Below are 15,596 nucleotides of genomic sequence, written 5' to 3' on the forward strand. Positions count from 1 at the left end.
CTCCGGCCAAATAAAGTCACAAAGATTGATCGCATGCTTATGTTACACAATTTTATGAAAAGCAAAGTGCTGCAGCTTAGATTGACGTTTAAAGATTTTGGGACAGTATAGAAGGAAAGTTGTAGCAATTTTAAATGTTCCTATTTGGTAATAAAAGGTGAAAAGCAAGTTGATATTATTTTGTTACAAACCACTCCAATTTTCATAACACATCTAACATCATAGATACTTTCAAAGGGAGCAAAAAGAAATATTACTTGCGGTTGAAAAAGCCCAGGATGCTCCACAGTTTCGCTGATCCAAAGGATCATGAATCCAATCAGGCCACTCATAAATGGCTGAAAAGATTGCAGGAAACTTTTCTTCTGGAAGTGACTCTCCCTAAAACAAAAAGTAGAAGATCTGTAAATGCTTAATTTCCTTTTTTTATCATAAATTTTATCGTAATTTTGTTTGTAAAATTCTTAATTTTTAGACTGAAGAAACCTAAAGCATTGGCCCCTGTGGTTTCCCAAGCAACTCCGTGGTGGTTTCACCATGGCTGGGTGCTGCAGACCCCTGAGAGCAGGAGGGTTCTGGCATTCCATTAACTGAGTTGAAAAGCTGAGCTTCAAGACTGCCAGCCTGAATAACCTGACCAGCTCCTCTCTGATTTTTATCTCAAACAATAAATTCCTATGAAATTTCCTAAGTGTGACCCAGCTGGCATTTTTGGAAAGAAAAGCCCTCTGCTACAAACAGAGTTGAAGTTAAATACCTGTTACCCTGTTCTCCCAGACACCTGGGTGTAGGTAGGAAACTTTAGTCACTGTGGAGAGGAATAAGTACAGTGTATCATTGATTTGTCTTTTACACAGAGGTTATTCAGTCTGAAGCAATTATTCCTTTTCCAGAATAAAAATCAGTGATTTTTCTTCTGCTTTTCAGTCTGATAGTGAATTCATGAAAATTTATTATCTGTTCACTAAAGCAATTTGGCCAGCCACTTCTGGCACCTTCATCTCTCAGCCTAAATTTGTGTCCCTCTCCAAAGTCCTCCAAGCTTTGAACAAATATTTGCATATGCAAGAGCCATCTGGTACAACTGCTAATAATCTGCTCTGTGTTCAACATATCAAAATTATTGACCCATTTTTTTTACTGTTGAACTTCATGGAAGGATGGATTATGCTGTGCAAGGAAATGGGAATCACCACAGAGAATTGCAGTATTAGGCCATGCAATCAGTCTGTTTCAAAAAATTCTTGATAACCTCAATTCCAGAGGAAATACAATATACAAAATAAGATAATCTGTTCCTGAGCAAAACACTCACTGATGCTTCTTTCTCATAAGCAAGATGAAATTGTGAAGCACAATGGCTTCTATCCTGTTTAAATTCTGGGTACCCTTGTTAAAATATTTTTCTAAATTGTTTATGTAATTTATAATCATAAAACAGATATTTTGATAAGATTATTTAAACATTTGAGGCCAGTTCTTTCAAACTATTTTAGAACTTTTTGGAGAACCAAATTTTAGCCCTTTGCCTGTATCAAGATCACTTTGTTGTGTACACTGTGAAAGGGCAGCGCCTCCATCGAGCTTGTACACCTGGATTTGCCACGGAGAATCCCCAGCTGAGACAGAGTGGGCGAGGAAAAGGAAGCTTGTACCTCAGGTCTATATCTGACATTATGTTGGGATACAGCCTCAACAGGCAAATTGATACAGTGCATGTGTTTTCCCAGACTCAGTGGTACTAGGTTGAGCAGGTTAGATGCAGGCTGTGAGTCCTGAACCCATGAAGGAATACTGCCAACTGTTAGGTCACTTCAATAATTTTGAAAGTCTCAGCTCCACCCATATAAGACCAAAAATTTTTTAAACCTTGCCAAAATATTAATCTCATTATTTTGCTTAATCAGTTTCAAAGACTGCTTTTTCATTGTTTTATATACATGGGACTTGCAACATCAAGTGACACTCAGGAAGCAGCAACTAATTTAAATAATAACTTGACAAATTATCATTATGTTCATTATTAGTGAGCAAGCACTCAAGATTTACTTTGAAGATGAAACATACAGGACAAATCCCAGACAGATAGGATTTATTTTATATTATGAGACTAACAAGCAGTAAAAAAGCAAAATTTGGCAAATATTTAGCACAATTGTGTGGGTAATGGCTGCTTATAATGCTCATTATGATGCCTCATTACAAATGAGGCCAATGAGAAAAGCAAAATTCTAAATCGATCTCCAGTTTTGACAATGTATTGTTTTCTGTATTCCTAACTTACTGTCAATGTATTTATTAGCCTCCTGTTGTAAATCCCAGAGCAAATTCTTCATTATCCCTGAGCCTTGTCATTTAGAAATACAGGACTGATCTGTAGCAAGAAACATTGGCCTTTTTTCTGAAAAAGTTTCTACCCTGATATTGAGAAGTGCTGCTGGTCTGTGGCAAATATCAAGTCTAGACAACTGTTTCTCAATGTATGCTCCATGGACCAGCATCAGACAGCACAAAGCAATCAGCAAAATGACTGGTGAACTATTTTTAAACCTTTATATGTACTCTCTGCAGTGAAGTTAGAAGCCTGGCTAAAGCAGGAAGGTAAGAGGACATAAAAGAGCACTCAAATTTCAACAATGACTTCTTCAGAAAAGATAGATGACCAATAAGAGGGAAAAGGCCAAAGATAACTGAATTTGCAAATGTGGAAATAGTTTCCCTGTGGAATAGCTTTTTCTTTTTTCTTTTTTTTTTTTTTTTTTTTTTTTTTTTTGTGTAGCAAAATGATCCTGGACATCACTTGCTTTGTGAAGACCAAATGGGCATGAATGACCTTCAGTTTGCAAGACAACTACAACTGCTGAGGATTTTTACTGTGAAAAGCCATATACCAGTGGAACAGAGGCTGTACTTTGTCTGCTTTCCAATTGTTTTTCTGACCTTCTTGATATTTATTGAGAAAATGGCGTGTTATTACTGAATTATGTATTTCATCTTCTTGTAAGATGGCACTCAGGTGAGCACCTTGTTGCTGGGGGTGCAGACCTTACCATTGCAATGTACCTCTTGCCAGAACTTGTGCTGACAGAATACCACCAAAAGTGCTTCACAGTGATTTTAAAGGCATTGCAATTATTCTTGTGCTACGTGGAACTTCAAGAATGATTGCACTGTCTCCTGCCGTGAAAATGCCTTCTCAGATGGAGGAGCTTCAGCTTTTTCAGGAGTCAAACAGGTTTAGTGGTGCATTTAGCTGTTGGTCTATACTCAGGTCCATACTGTGCAACAGAGGGTCCTCAGTTCAGGTTTGGTTCTTGCTCCATATCATTGTCTTTTGGGTGTTGTAATGTACCATCATGACAAACTTCCCTTCCAGACAAAAGTATCACCTTGTTGAGCAGGTAAAATCTTCTATTAAAAGCAGAACTTTTAAAAGCTCTACAAGCAACTACAGGGAAGTTTGTGATTTCCCTAAGAATATTGCAGAAGCTGATAAAGTCATACGGAGAGTATTATTTTATATTTTTAGCTTTTGTAAGTAGAAAGATTTCCTAGAATCCTGTGAAAGGTATGTGATTCCAGCAACATATAAGGAAGTCTCATGATGACTAAATGCATGAATGTGGCAAGTTGGATTTCTGGAGAAAAATGCATTGAATCTCCTTTGGTGTCTGGCAGTGCCAAAGGGGGTTGGGTTGTGGCTCACAGATTTCATAAAACAGCAGACAGAGAAAATATAACTGAGAAATGTATCTGTGGAACAAAGACATTAAGAAGTGTACCAGTTAAAGTGGCTGCAGGAAGCTTAATAACAATGATTCAATAGGCTGAATGTAATGCAGGACTACTGAGTAAACAGCTACTACAAACTGAATAAAGGAAAGGAAGTACCATGAAGAATTTCTTGAAACCTTCCCCTTTCCTCTTTTCCTAGGTGGGATTAGTGGTGCATCTACCTAGCTAGATACCTAGCAATGGAGATATCAGTCTCTGGGCTGGGTACATGAAATCCATTTTTTACCTGTGCTATATAAGCTTCACACTGTATCCCTCAAGGCAAATGCCAAAAACAACAAATCAGTCCAACTCTTTTGAGCCTCAGTGAAGTTCACTGGTAACTTAAGGTAGACACCTACTAAATTTTGTTAAATTCTTCTATGCCACTGTCTTGTTTTGACCTGCCATCTTCAAGTCAAATGATCCTTTTTTGGCTGCAAAGAGTAGTCCAGAAAATCCTACAAGGCAAAACTCCAAAGTTTAATCCCTGTCCACTTCTTGCTCTGGCAACCCTTCAGAGTGTAATTTTGATTGAGTTGGCCAATCTGGGCCAGAACACAATGCCTTACTCTGCTGCTGCAGGGAGCTGTCATTGAGTGTAACCAAGAATGTTCTGAATCAAGCAAAAGGGTTATGACTGCTCAAATTTTTGCAGAGGCCATGCTCTCTTTCCCCAAAACCCATTCAAGAGGCAGCTATGCACTCTGAATCTGTCACCACAAGGCCTTCTATCATGTGGAAATCCTTCTGCCACTGATCCCTAAAGATTTTTAGCTTTAAATATGTATGTATGTATGTATATGTGTGTATATATATATATATATATTTGCAGCTTTATAGATTTTTAGTATGCAGCTGAATAATTTTTCATGCTTTCTCACACTTCAGAACAGTAGATCATCCTTTCTCACACATTTATGCCACGTTCTTGAAATTCTGTTTAAATAAATAGTATTATTTCAAGAAAAGCACTTCTAGCAAGAATGTCCTGTTTTGCACCAGCACACAGGAGACATAACAAAATATAGAGCTGAGAACCCCTTGGAGAGACATTGAGGGTCAGGCCCAAGGGTGGTTACCAGAGCAACTGGTCTCCAATAGGATGTACTTGCTGGATATCTTAATTAATTAAACTTACAAAATTTGTGGAAATCCCATATCAGGTGCGCCCAAGACATTTTGTGCACCTGAAAGCTTTCATTAAAGATGTGCTCTTCATATTATCACCTTTAATATTGTTTGGAAAGTTTTCTTTTGATTGTAGAAATATCACAACACATAAAAAAGCATCAGCAACTGACTTCTAACAGATAATGAAAAGGCATCACTTCTCTGAGCTATATTGAAGGCAAAGATAAACACCTTTTATACTTAACACTTTTGCAAACCTTGGATCTATCTGTTTATACTTTCACTTCTAATTTCACTCTGGTGAGCTAGTTAGGTGGAGTTTTTTGGTCTGTGAACTCCATAAATTGTGTTCTCTCAGAAAGAAACTAACTAACTGATCCAAAGCATTGGAAAAATCACTCTGGATACAATAACTTGTATTTTTCTTAAATTGCTTAACCAACGTACATAACTTAAAGTATATTTGCTTTGATGCCAAACTAATTTCAGCATAAATAAATGATAGGAAATTTAATTTAGCTGTCACAAAAATTGTCATGGCCAAGGGATTTAGAAAGCTGGTAGTAGAGAACAATTTCATTTTGCAATGATTCCCATAATTTTGCTGTCCATTTGTTCAAAACCTGAAAAAAGCTTTCACAGCTTCTGTCAAAGATTGCTGTTTAGACTCAGCTGTTTGCCCTAATGAACTATGCCCAGATGTATTTTTCGTTAGTTACAGCTGTGTGTGCAATGATTAGCAAATGGAGAGAATGAATATGGAGCCCTCTTAAGGAAGTGAACTACAATGATAAATTAATATTGCTGCAGAGCTTCACAGTGATTAGCATTTTCTTTTGTTCCTTCTTGTTTGATTTCTGTAAATAGGGCCAGACATTCTATGACTTATAGAACTGTTCCAGGAACATCATATTCAACATGGAAACATTGAGTGACAAAACCCTGAATCATACTCTTATAATTGTCCACATTTATTTTTCTATGTGATAAAGTTATTTAACAATTAACAAGTGTACATGACACTTACAGGAGCTTCTCTCATATTCAGCAAAGAATGAGATGGAGGGAAGGTGCCCAGACGCTTTTTGAAACCTTCTTCCACTGTCATTCCCCAGAACTGACTGTAGTTGTCAGCTTTCCATCTTCCTCACACATGAAGCCAAAAAGCAAGACCCAGGTTAGAGATAGCACTCATATTAACACATTGCTCATTTAAGAGTACAACAGCAAAAGCATCCAGAAATAAATTTTTGAAATTGCATTTAAAAACTTGCATTCAATATGTATGAGAAAATATTTGCTGTGGGCTTTTCTGCTGCAGATAAGTGCGGGATGGAGCAACACAGCATTATATGAATAGTGGTGATTTGGGGTCAGCATCACATCAGCCTGCAGGACACGAGTGTGCAATCCTTCAGAGCAGTACTGGCAAACGAGACACTCATTGCTGTTCTCTTGAACTTATGCTCAAATCATGCTCCAGCCCAGATTCCCACAGAGAACTAGCAGCCTCATGTTGTGAGTTGCAGTGCATAAAGCCCAGCTGACACCTTCTGCCCTAGTTTTATACCAATAGCCACTGTGAGAGAAAGGGCTCCCCATGATTCTCTAAGTATTCCCTTGCTACTCTCAGGTGGACCCAACTCAGATTTCAATGTTGATGTGCAAACTATATGCACAACACAAAGAAAACCACCCTTGCAGCCATACACATTTGGAACACACTGAAATTTTCTACTGGATAAGGGCTGAGTGACAGGGGAGAGAGCATTCTCTTTGCCAGTTTCTTACTTGCTTTTGGTAAGAACAAGGAGTGGGATTCCTGCTGCCCAAAAAAGTCTCATTGCTCTTGGTCTCCCTGTGGTCAATGAAAAGTGCAAGCACATGGAGAAGTTGAATCATATCTCACCTGTCACCCTGTGATAAATCTCAAGGGTCATAACTGACAAGAGATAGGTTCAGGCTCCAGGGCCTAACTTGGATTTTATCTTAATTCAGTTGCTTTAAATGCCTCCCATGAAGTACAGAATGTTTCAGCACTCCTGATAGCTTAAAATCTGAGCAGGCTTCATTGGTGAATTGGCTCCCCAGATCCTAGGAGGCTGCCCATGTATCTCTTTCTGTAAAGAGCCAGCAGGCTGCCAAGGCACAGATACAGTACTGAGGTCCCAAATCTCTGTGCACTAACCACAGGAATGAGATTGTTAATAAGAAAAACACCAAGCCCCCCAAGTTCTGATAATTTGATCTGCATTTCACCCATCTTCTCCACTTCCAGTGCTACATAGAGTCCTGTTACATGGAACAGTGCTCTCAAGGGAGCAGGAAAAGAATTACTTTAAATATCTATCCCAAGTAATAAACACAGTGAAGAATAGGGGAAGATGATGCAAATCTTGCTTTGAGAGAAAAGAAATTGTTCTAAATTTGGACAATATTTTAGATAGATGTTTACAGGAGATGTTCTCTTACCAGCATGAGATGTTCAGTATCTTTCCATTTACAGCTTTATAATCTGCCAGTGATTTGGAAAGTTTCATAAATGCATACTTACTGTCAAATTGCTGTAACGTATTTGGAGAAAGAAGGGGTGGGGAAGACTGCATACCTTGTAATTTGCACATACACAGAATGAGCAATACTGTGGTGCATAACAAAACTTTAAAATAAAAGGGTTCTCACCCAAAATCTCCCGAATTGATGTGCTGAATTAAGTCTTGGCGAACAAGGCATACGTCTGTTGAACATTTCCAGAGACTGTTGAAACATTTGCTGAAAGGACAAGAATGTTGTTAAACAAAAAAAAAGAATTGTCAAAGGAAAAATATGCACTTTAACAGCAGAAGGCAGATGGAGTGGAAAAAGGTGTAAACAGAATAATTGTCACAGAGATTTTATGAAAACATAGCATCATTTCTTCCTCCTTCACTATCTAACGAGTTGGAACAAGATGGGAGGGTTTACAGTTTGTGAGAAAGGTCATATCTGAAACATTTTGCTTCCATCTTTGTGAGACCAAACCAGGGAATGTAATGTTGTTGCTGAATTCCTGAAAAAATGTTATGTTTTGAGGAAGTTTTACTCTGGAAACTCAGAAAGGGTTTTGTGGCCCCAGACATTGTGCTCCCAGGACCCTGAGCTAAAGCCAGCACAGTGGGAATTCCAGCCCTGTTGGGGGCTGGAGCCCTGGGATTCACACTCCAGGGTAGGGCTGGTTTTTGGAGAGGCAAAGCCCAGGCAGCCAAGTGCCAGGGCTGACAGCAAAGCTCCCCTGCCTGCCCTGTCTGCTTCTGTCCCAAGGCAGAGAAAGGGGTGCTCAAACAATTCACTCCTTTCCACATATATATATATGTGTATATATATATATATATACTTTCCTTACAGGTTAATATAAGTTCTCATAACTCATTAAAGAAAAATAAAAAACACCAAGGAGGAAGGATTCAATAAAATTTAATGATATTTGTTATATTTGTTTGATCTACATTCAGGTCAATGCCCAGGACTAGACTGAAAACATTTCAATTTAGGTTTGACTGAGCCAGGAACAGAATTAGGCCCGTGAGGAAGAGATTTGAATAGTCTAATACTCATATCTTGATTAGAAATTCCAGTTTTCCTCTTGCTGTTCTTCTAAATTGACTTTAATCTGCCTCCACAAAACCTCAGTACTTAGCACTACTTTTGCAGCCATTTTGATTTGATTACAAGTTTAATATGAATTTAAAGATGCTCTCTACCTTAATTCCTGTTTCATGACATATGCTAGATAAAATTCAATTTGCAGTTCTCTGAAACATTACCAGGAATTGCAGTTGTCTTTAATTACTGTTCCTTCTCCGTAATATCGGCCATCTTTATAACAACCTGCCAACATAACACATAGATGTGTGAAAATAAAATAATTCTTCAAGTGAATTACTGAAAACTCTTGCTACTATTGTATTAATTAGTTTTATGCAGTATGCTTGAATTATTTAGTTGAAAGTCAGCAATATGGTTCCAGTTTCTTCCAAGTAATGAAGGCAGTTAAATGTATTTTATTTTTTTAGAAAATATCCTTCATAGTAAATAAATTCAGCATCAGATTCAAAACACCCACTGAAGAATTACTATCTTACATATAAATAAAAAATTCTTCAAATAAAGTTATTTTCCAATATTAAAAAGAAAATATTTCTAATAAAGGTTATTTTCTAATTGAAAATTAAATTAGAAATAAGTTTTTACAGGTATAGAATTCAAAAAACTAGTGAATACTCCAAAAGTATTGTAATAAATACTTTTTCCTTGCCAGATTAATTCCTCTTTGAAAAACAGACAAATCAATTGCACTTCAAGGCAAATGTATGTTTCATGCACCCTCCAAAACCCACCATGAAACATAAATTGAGGGATGAGTTCTCCAAAAAAATACATCCCTCTCATTATTTTTATTTGGTAACACTTCACTGAGAAAAGGTTTTGTGTGTGTTTCAGTATCTCCCACATAAATTGTTTCATCAGTGCATCTGCTTGTCAAAACTTCAGCGGAAGCACGATCCGGCAGGCCTGCATGGAGTGAGTCAGGAGAAAGCACCGTGCATTTATCACACGGGTCTGTGTTTCCAGCCTGTTCTGACAGCTGAGCCTACAGACACCATGCTTCTTCCCCTGCTGAGAGGGCCTGGACTTGCACTAAACTGCTTTGTCCCGGGTTTACTCCTCCCTCGCCCCTTCCTCACTTGTATCCCCTTGGCTGTGGTCCTCTTCCTCCACCCCCCATTCCCCCAGGTTTAAAAGTCTCCCGCCATGAGGCATCACTCTCTTTTTCTTCACCTGGGAGGTCACTTGGATGATCAGATGTCTCCTGTCAAGGAAATAAATTTAGGACTTTTGTCCCCATGTGGAGAAGAACACTTCTCATCTTTTGCCTTTGTCCATGTAAGATGGTGTGGGCTGGGGTCCATGGCTAGCAGGATTGGACCTGAACAGTCTGTCAGACAGGGATTCTTACAGATGGCGCCCACATCTCCCATGAGGTGTGATACGCCACGCATCAGCTGGTGATTCAGGCTGGATTACCTCAGCTTTTGGGACTTCCAGCTTCCTCTGACTTTGCCGCTTTTTGGAGGACGCAGAGTCCAAGTCAGGAGAGTGAGATTGGCAGCCTATCCAGCCCAAGGCAGACCGATCTTTTCCTCCATTTGCAAGAAGCCCCAATATGGTGTTGACTTGCAAATTGGCGTGGTACCCTGCTTTTCCCCATGAGGAGTATGAGGGAGGCCATGCCCCTCCATGGCCAGGGCTGGAGTTGGGCTGCCCGGGCACACACACACCCCGCCCTCAGCGGCCTGCGCCTCCTTCCTTGCCAGGACAGAAATGCACTCTGAGCCCTACATGATTACATAACAAAGTGCAAAAGGGAACTAGAGATGATTATTAAGTGAGTGTTAACTACAAATGCCGTTATTTCCCTGCTGTTAATTCAGCAGGCTATGGGAGCTAGCACAGGTAAAATAGATCCTGCCGAGGCAGCCTGAGGCCCAAAGTGTCTGCTGTAATCCAACTTCAGCTAAGAGCTGAGGTACTTTTCACAGAATAATCAAAGCAAATTACCAAAACGCCATCGTTTGCCACAGTATGTGACTAAGTCAGCATCAGACAGTATCTGGAAGGAGGATCAAGCAAGTTATTTCAAAAGTATCAAGAGAAGTATTGATGCAGCATTTGAGAGATGGAACAGCCCCTCATTGGAGCTCTGCTGGCAGGGCTCACTGCCTGTGCCCAAGATAAAATGCAAACCTGGACTAGTACAGAAGCAGCTTTACAATTATGTATGCTTAGGGAACTGAAAATTAACACTATGCAGTTTCCTTAGCCTAACCAAGTTAATATTTTGTGGGCCAGGAGTACTGCCTGAGGCATCAGTGAGACAACAGAGTTTTCTAAGCTAAAGGACACATGAGAATACAGTGAGGCTGTCTGGCTCTGAATGTATTAGGTTAGAATATTAATACATTAAGTAGGAAATTAATTAATTTGAAGATGCAGCTTGATGACTTTGTGAATGAGATTTTATGATGAGAAAATCATTACTGGAAAGAAGAAAATTTGAGAAATAGAGACTTCCCTCACAGTCCAACATTCATATACCCTTAATGGTTCTTATTTAATTTGTCCCCAGCATTGGTGTGAGTACTTCTGTCAGTGAAATATCTCTAGGTTTACTCCCTTGTAGGTCAGATCACATCTGTCATGTAAAAGCAATCAGCAAACTCACTGGATATCACTTTTACACCACCAACAGAGTGAGACCCAGTAGGTGGGCTTTCACGGGGCTTTTTGTACCATCAGAATAACTGAAACAAAGAGATACAATAAATAATAAATAAAGTCCTGAAATAAAACTCAAAAAGTTCTTCTACCAACAGAATTTAAAATATGACTATAATAAAAAGACCCTGAACTTCTATTTGGTATTTAAGGCAGGAATACGCAGTTTCTTCTGAAACTACACATGAAAGCCATAGAAACAAACTGAAGGCTGGGTTTATGAAGGCAGAGTCAAAGCAATTCCACAATTAAATCAATACTGACCCCCAGCATGGTGCACACACATGCAAGAAATCACAGTGTTTCTGCTGTAGCCTCTCAGTGAATATGTGGGGATCCTGAAATAAACCACTGAGCAGTTTTATTGCTGTACATTCCAGCCCATGTAAAACACTTCACTTTATTGGTTTATTTAAAGAACTATGACTCAGGAGGCTCTGAGAGCAAAACCTCTGGCAACCAAAAGATCAAGACCTTCCAGGTAAAAAGTACTTTGGCACATGTGGTCTTCAAGTCCTTAAATAATTTTTAGCCTAAGACAGAAGTGTTGTCTCATTTGCTAAAAGTCAGCTAGCATACTTATGTCATTTCTAATGATGCTTCCTAATTTTCTTAATCTTCAGGCATTTATTCCTACTTGTTTCTCCTTTTTTTCATTCCAATTCCTCAGATATTCCAGTTTTATAAAGATTCTTTAGAGATGGTTTTGTTTGTTACCTTTTTTCTCCTGCTTAATTTTGGCTGTATTATTCATCTTTTACCCTCTAAATTACTTACATAATGAATATCCAATAAAGAGATTTTTAAAAAATTCAGACTTTCCATCTTTTTAAAGATGACATATTAAAAATAGTATAAAATCATTTATAGGACAAGTAAAGGTACTTAAAACATAATTATTACCCCTGGCAGGTATGTTAGCAGTTGCAAACAGTGATCACAATTGGAAAAAAATGGATTAAAAAGCAGTAAAAATATTACCTCTCACCTATTCCCTTATCTAAACCTTCTGTTACACTTCTGCTTTTTAGAGGTGGACTTGTGGCAGTGACCATGTGGCAAACTGCTGCAGGTTTTGTAATGGTTCAATTCTATGGGACAGTTTGCCAAAGTAGGCCCACTACCTCTCAGATCTAGGCAGAAATACAACTACATGTTTAAGCAGAGCTTACAACAAAAACCACACATCAAAAATAATATACATCACTGCAGCAAATAAAAATGAAAATAAATGTCTTTATTTACATAGAGCCTTAGAAAATTCTTTTAAATGGTTAGAAACTCTTTGGAAAATCAAATTTTGCAGCATTTCTGTCACTCCCACTTATCAGATTTTGGCTACACACCTAAGAGCACAGCCTCCTGAAGATCTTGTGTTCTAAGGGCTGAACTGCAAGCAGCAAAGTTATTGAAAAGAGACAGGTAATTTTTAAAAATCACAGTAGTATTTTATTGATTTTAGGCTTTTGAAACTTTGGTACATTCTCTACATCTTTGGCCAGATTTGGTGTACTGACAGTAAGAAGCTACACCAAATCTGGCTAAAGATATAGACAATACCAAATTTTCTCCACCAGCAGAGATTTGGCCTATCCACAAGCCAAGGGAGGACCAGATGTTTGAAAAAAATCTTTTTTTTTTTTGCAATCTTTAGTGCTAAAAATAATTAGAGTAGTCCTGGAGGAACTTGCACTGCAAAGTAACAAGAAACTAAAATATGCCAGAAATCCTTGCTCTAACACATCCCTTCATCTACTCTTTGTTCTAAGCACATCTCTTCATTTAGTCCTGCACCTGAGCTTTTGTCAGAAAAAGTGTCCTGCAGGAAAGCTGTGCGGAGTCAAAGGCATTGCAGAACACCTCAGGGCAGTATCATTCAGGATAACCCGCAGTTTTGTTGATGATTTGTTTGTACTAATGGATACAAATATTTAGAGCTTGCTGTTCATCTCGTGTTAATCTGTGGAACCCTACTGAAATTTTTCAGTTTACACTAATTTTGAACCAATGAGTTTCTTTGACAAGTTTCAAATAAAAAAGAGGTTCTGTCCAAGAGAAACACAATCTAATCAATGCTAATGTCCTAGAGACAAAGAAATAACATCAGGTGTAATTCTCACTCCAGTTTCATGCTCAGTGTCTTTGTCCACTATGACTTCAGTCAATTTTTCAGGATTTTACTTCTATGTATATTTTCACTGTGACGCGCTAAAGCCAGGTGCGCATTTTCTCTCCACTTACCCCATGCTGGAGGTGGCCAGGGCTCCTCTGACCTGGGGGGCTCCACGGGGTGGTTGCAGACATCCCAGTAGTCAGTACAGCAGTCTACAGGCCCAGGAGAGCCCGAGGTGCAGTACTGGTCACAGTAACATATAGCTCCTCTGGAGACAATGGTAAAGCTGCAGTCATCATCTCTTCCTGTGCAACAGCCTCGTATCCTGCAGGAGCTTCCCTGATACAGACTCCTTGCAATCCTGTTCCACTTAGCAGAACCACTGTCTTTTACAGAGTAAAGTCCTTGGGGGAAACTTCTTCTAGACTCAAGACGTTTTGTTGTTGAAACTTCACTGGCAATGCAATATAAGAGCAATATCTGAATTTTGTGCCACATTCTTGTGCCTCTAGAAGCCTTTTTTGAGACTTTTTGTCTTTCACTTTCTCAGCAAATGTTCATTTACTCTAGAGGTAGTACCTCCAGTCAGCAATCAGAAAGAAATCTGAACAGAAAGCTGCAGACTACAGCTTTCCAGGAAGACTCTGCATGTGTTAATTATTAGTCAGATATGTTGTAAACAGATTTATTTGTCCAAGATACAGAGGTACTGGAAACAGAGTCACAACTATGTATTCGTCATTATGAAACTTCTGTGTGATCTCTTGCGAGTGAGAAAGTTTATAGCAAAGTTTCAACATATACAAAATATACATGATCCAGTATTTTACTTCTCTACTTCAGACTTCTAAAATCAAAACAATGTGAGGAATGAGTACATGGTGTCAAAGGAAGCTCTCTTTCTTTTTATGTTCCCATAACCAGCATGTGTTCCACATGATTAGAAAACCTTTAACATCTCACCTAAATTTTCCTATCTGATAGGCAGGGTGACATCACTGCAGTAAACTTATCCTGCATCCCCTATTTCAATTTTATTTCCAGTGATCTATCTTAGCCTTATATGCTTCACATTTTTCACTCGTTTTACTATGGGCAAACTCAGAAAAAAAAATCAGGTGATATTCAGTATAAAACATTACTCAAAGTTATTCTTTTAAGGTTTGCATTTCTGTGGTCAAAATTAACTTGGCAGTCATTCTAATTAATATAATAAATACCCACTAATAAGTGCTCATTCCTATTTAAGAAGTAAATGTCTGTATTTATATATTCACCAAAAAAAAGGCAAAACACCAAAAAGCAGATATCAAGGATAAGTCTAACAGCCTTTGCTACATGATCTGTAATCTCCAGGTTTTTGAACAGAGGGCTTAAAGAAATATATGTGGTACTCTTTCCAAGAAAAGATTCAGAAAAAAGTCCCGAAGAACTTTGAAGTTTCTACCGGAGATAGCACATAAGGCTTAACTGAAATAAAAAACCCCACACACAATTTCAGATCTGAACAAGACATTTTAATTCCCAAAGCTGAACAAGCATAGGTAAAAACCAGTCATCCTTCTGTCTCCATTTCTTAGTAAGTGAGAGGAACACGGAGAAGTTGATGGTGGGCTGTGTTCTGGGGAATTAAGGGGGTTTTCCCATTTGTGACTTCAGCTGGGGAGCTTGGGAAGGCACAGCATCGAAGGGCAGCTGCTTTTGAAAGCACAGCCAGTGTGGATGCATTGCCATGAATGACAGAGGCATTAAGAGGCAGAATGTGTGTACGTTTATTGAAGACTGAAATCTTCAATACAATTTCTTGCCAGCAGTGCTTTTATTGGACCTGCCTCCTACACTGTCCTTGTCACAACTAAGGAGCTGCAGATGAGCAGATGAGCAAAATTACCTCTGACCACACGATTTTATTTTTCTCTCTTGCAGGCAATCTTCTGTATGAAAGATATCAGAAAGGCCAAGGTCAGCAACAGGCAATCACTGTCCATCACATTAATGGTACATAAGTCTTAACCTTCAAATTTGCTCTGCTTTTTTTTCTTGTTTGTTTGTTTCGTTGGTTTGTTTTGTTTTGTTCATAGTAGCAAAATTTGCACAACCTTAATTCTGTCACTGACTGCAATGATGCAACAAATATAAGGGAGATGAGAAAGGATATATTCATGGAAACAGTGAAGTGCTCTCTGGAAATTATAATTTCTTTTCCTTACATCTGTGCAGTTCTGTCAGCTCCAAGAAAATGACCTCTGATTTGCACTGA

The 15,596-nt window shown here is 38.6% G+C and overlaps 1 protein-coding gene across 1 annotated transcript in view; it reads right to left on the reverse strand.

Moving 5' to 3' along the window:
• The window catches only part of TINAG (tubulointerstitial nephritis antigen), a 38,994-nt gene extending 25,044 nt beyond the window's left edge, over window positions 1-13,950 (reverse strand). The window contains exons 1-5 of the mRNA XM_063150674.1: window positions 13,465-13,950; window positions 8,712-8,775; window positions 7,591-7,680; window positions 5,936-6,050; window positions 258-381 (exon numbers count right to left, since the gene is read on the reverse strand). Coding sequence (XP_063006744.1) covers window positions 258-381; window positions 5,936-6,050; window positions 7,591-7,680; window positions 8,712-8,775; window positions 13,465-13,834 — 763 coding nt within the window. The 5' untranslated portion in view covers window positions 13,835-13,950. The remainder of the gene's footprint in view (window positions 1-257; window positions 382-5,935; window positions 6,051-7,590; window positions 7,681-8,711; window positions 8,776-13,464) is intronic.
• Between the last annotated feature and the right edge of the window lie 1,646 nt (window positions 13,951-15,596).

This window comes from Melospiza melodia, chromosome 3 (assembly GCF_035770615.1).
Source record: "Melospiza melodia melodia isolate bMelMel2 chromosome 3, bMelMel2.pri, whole genome shotgun sequence".
NCBI classification, from domain to species: Eukaryota; Metazoa; Chordata; class Aves; order Passeriformes; family Passerellidae; genus Melospiza; species Melospiza melodia.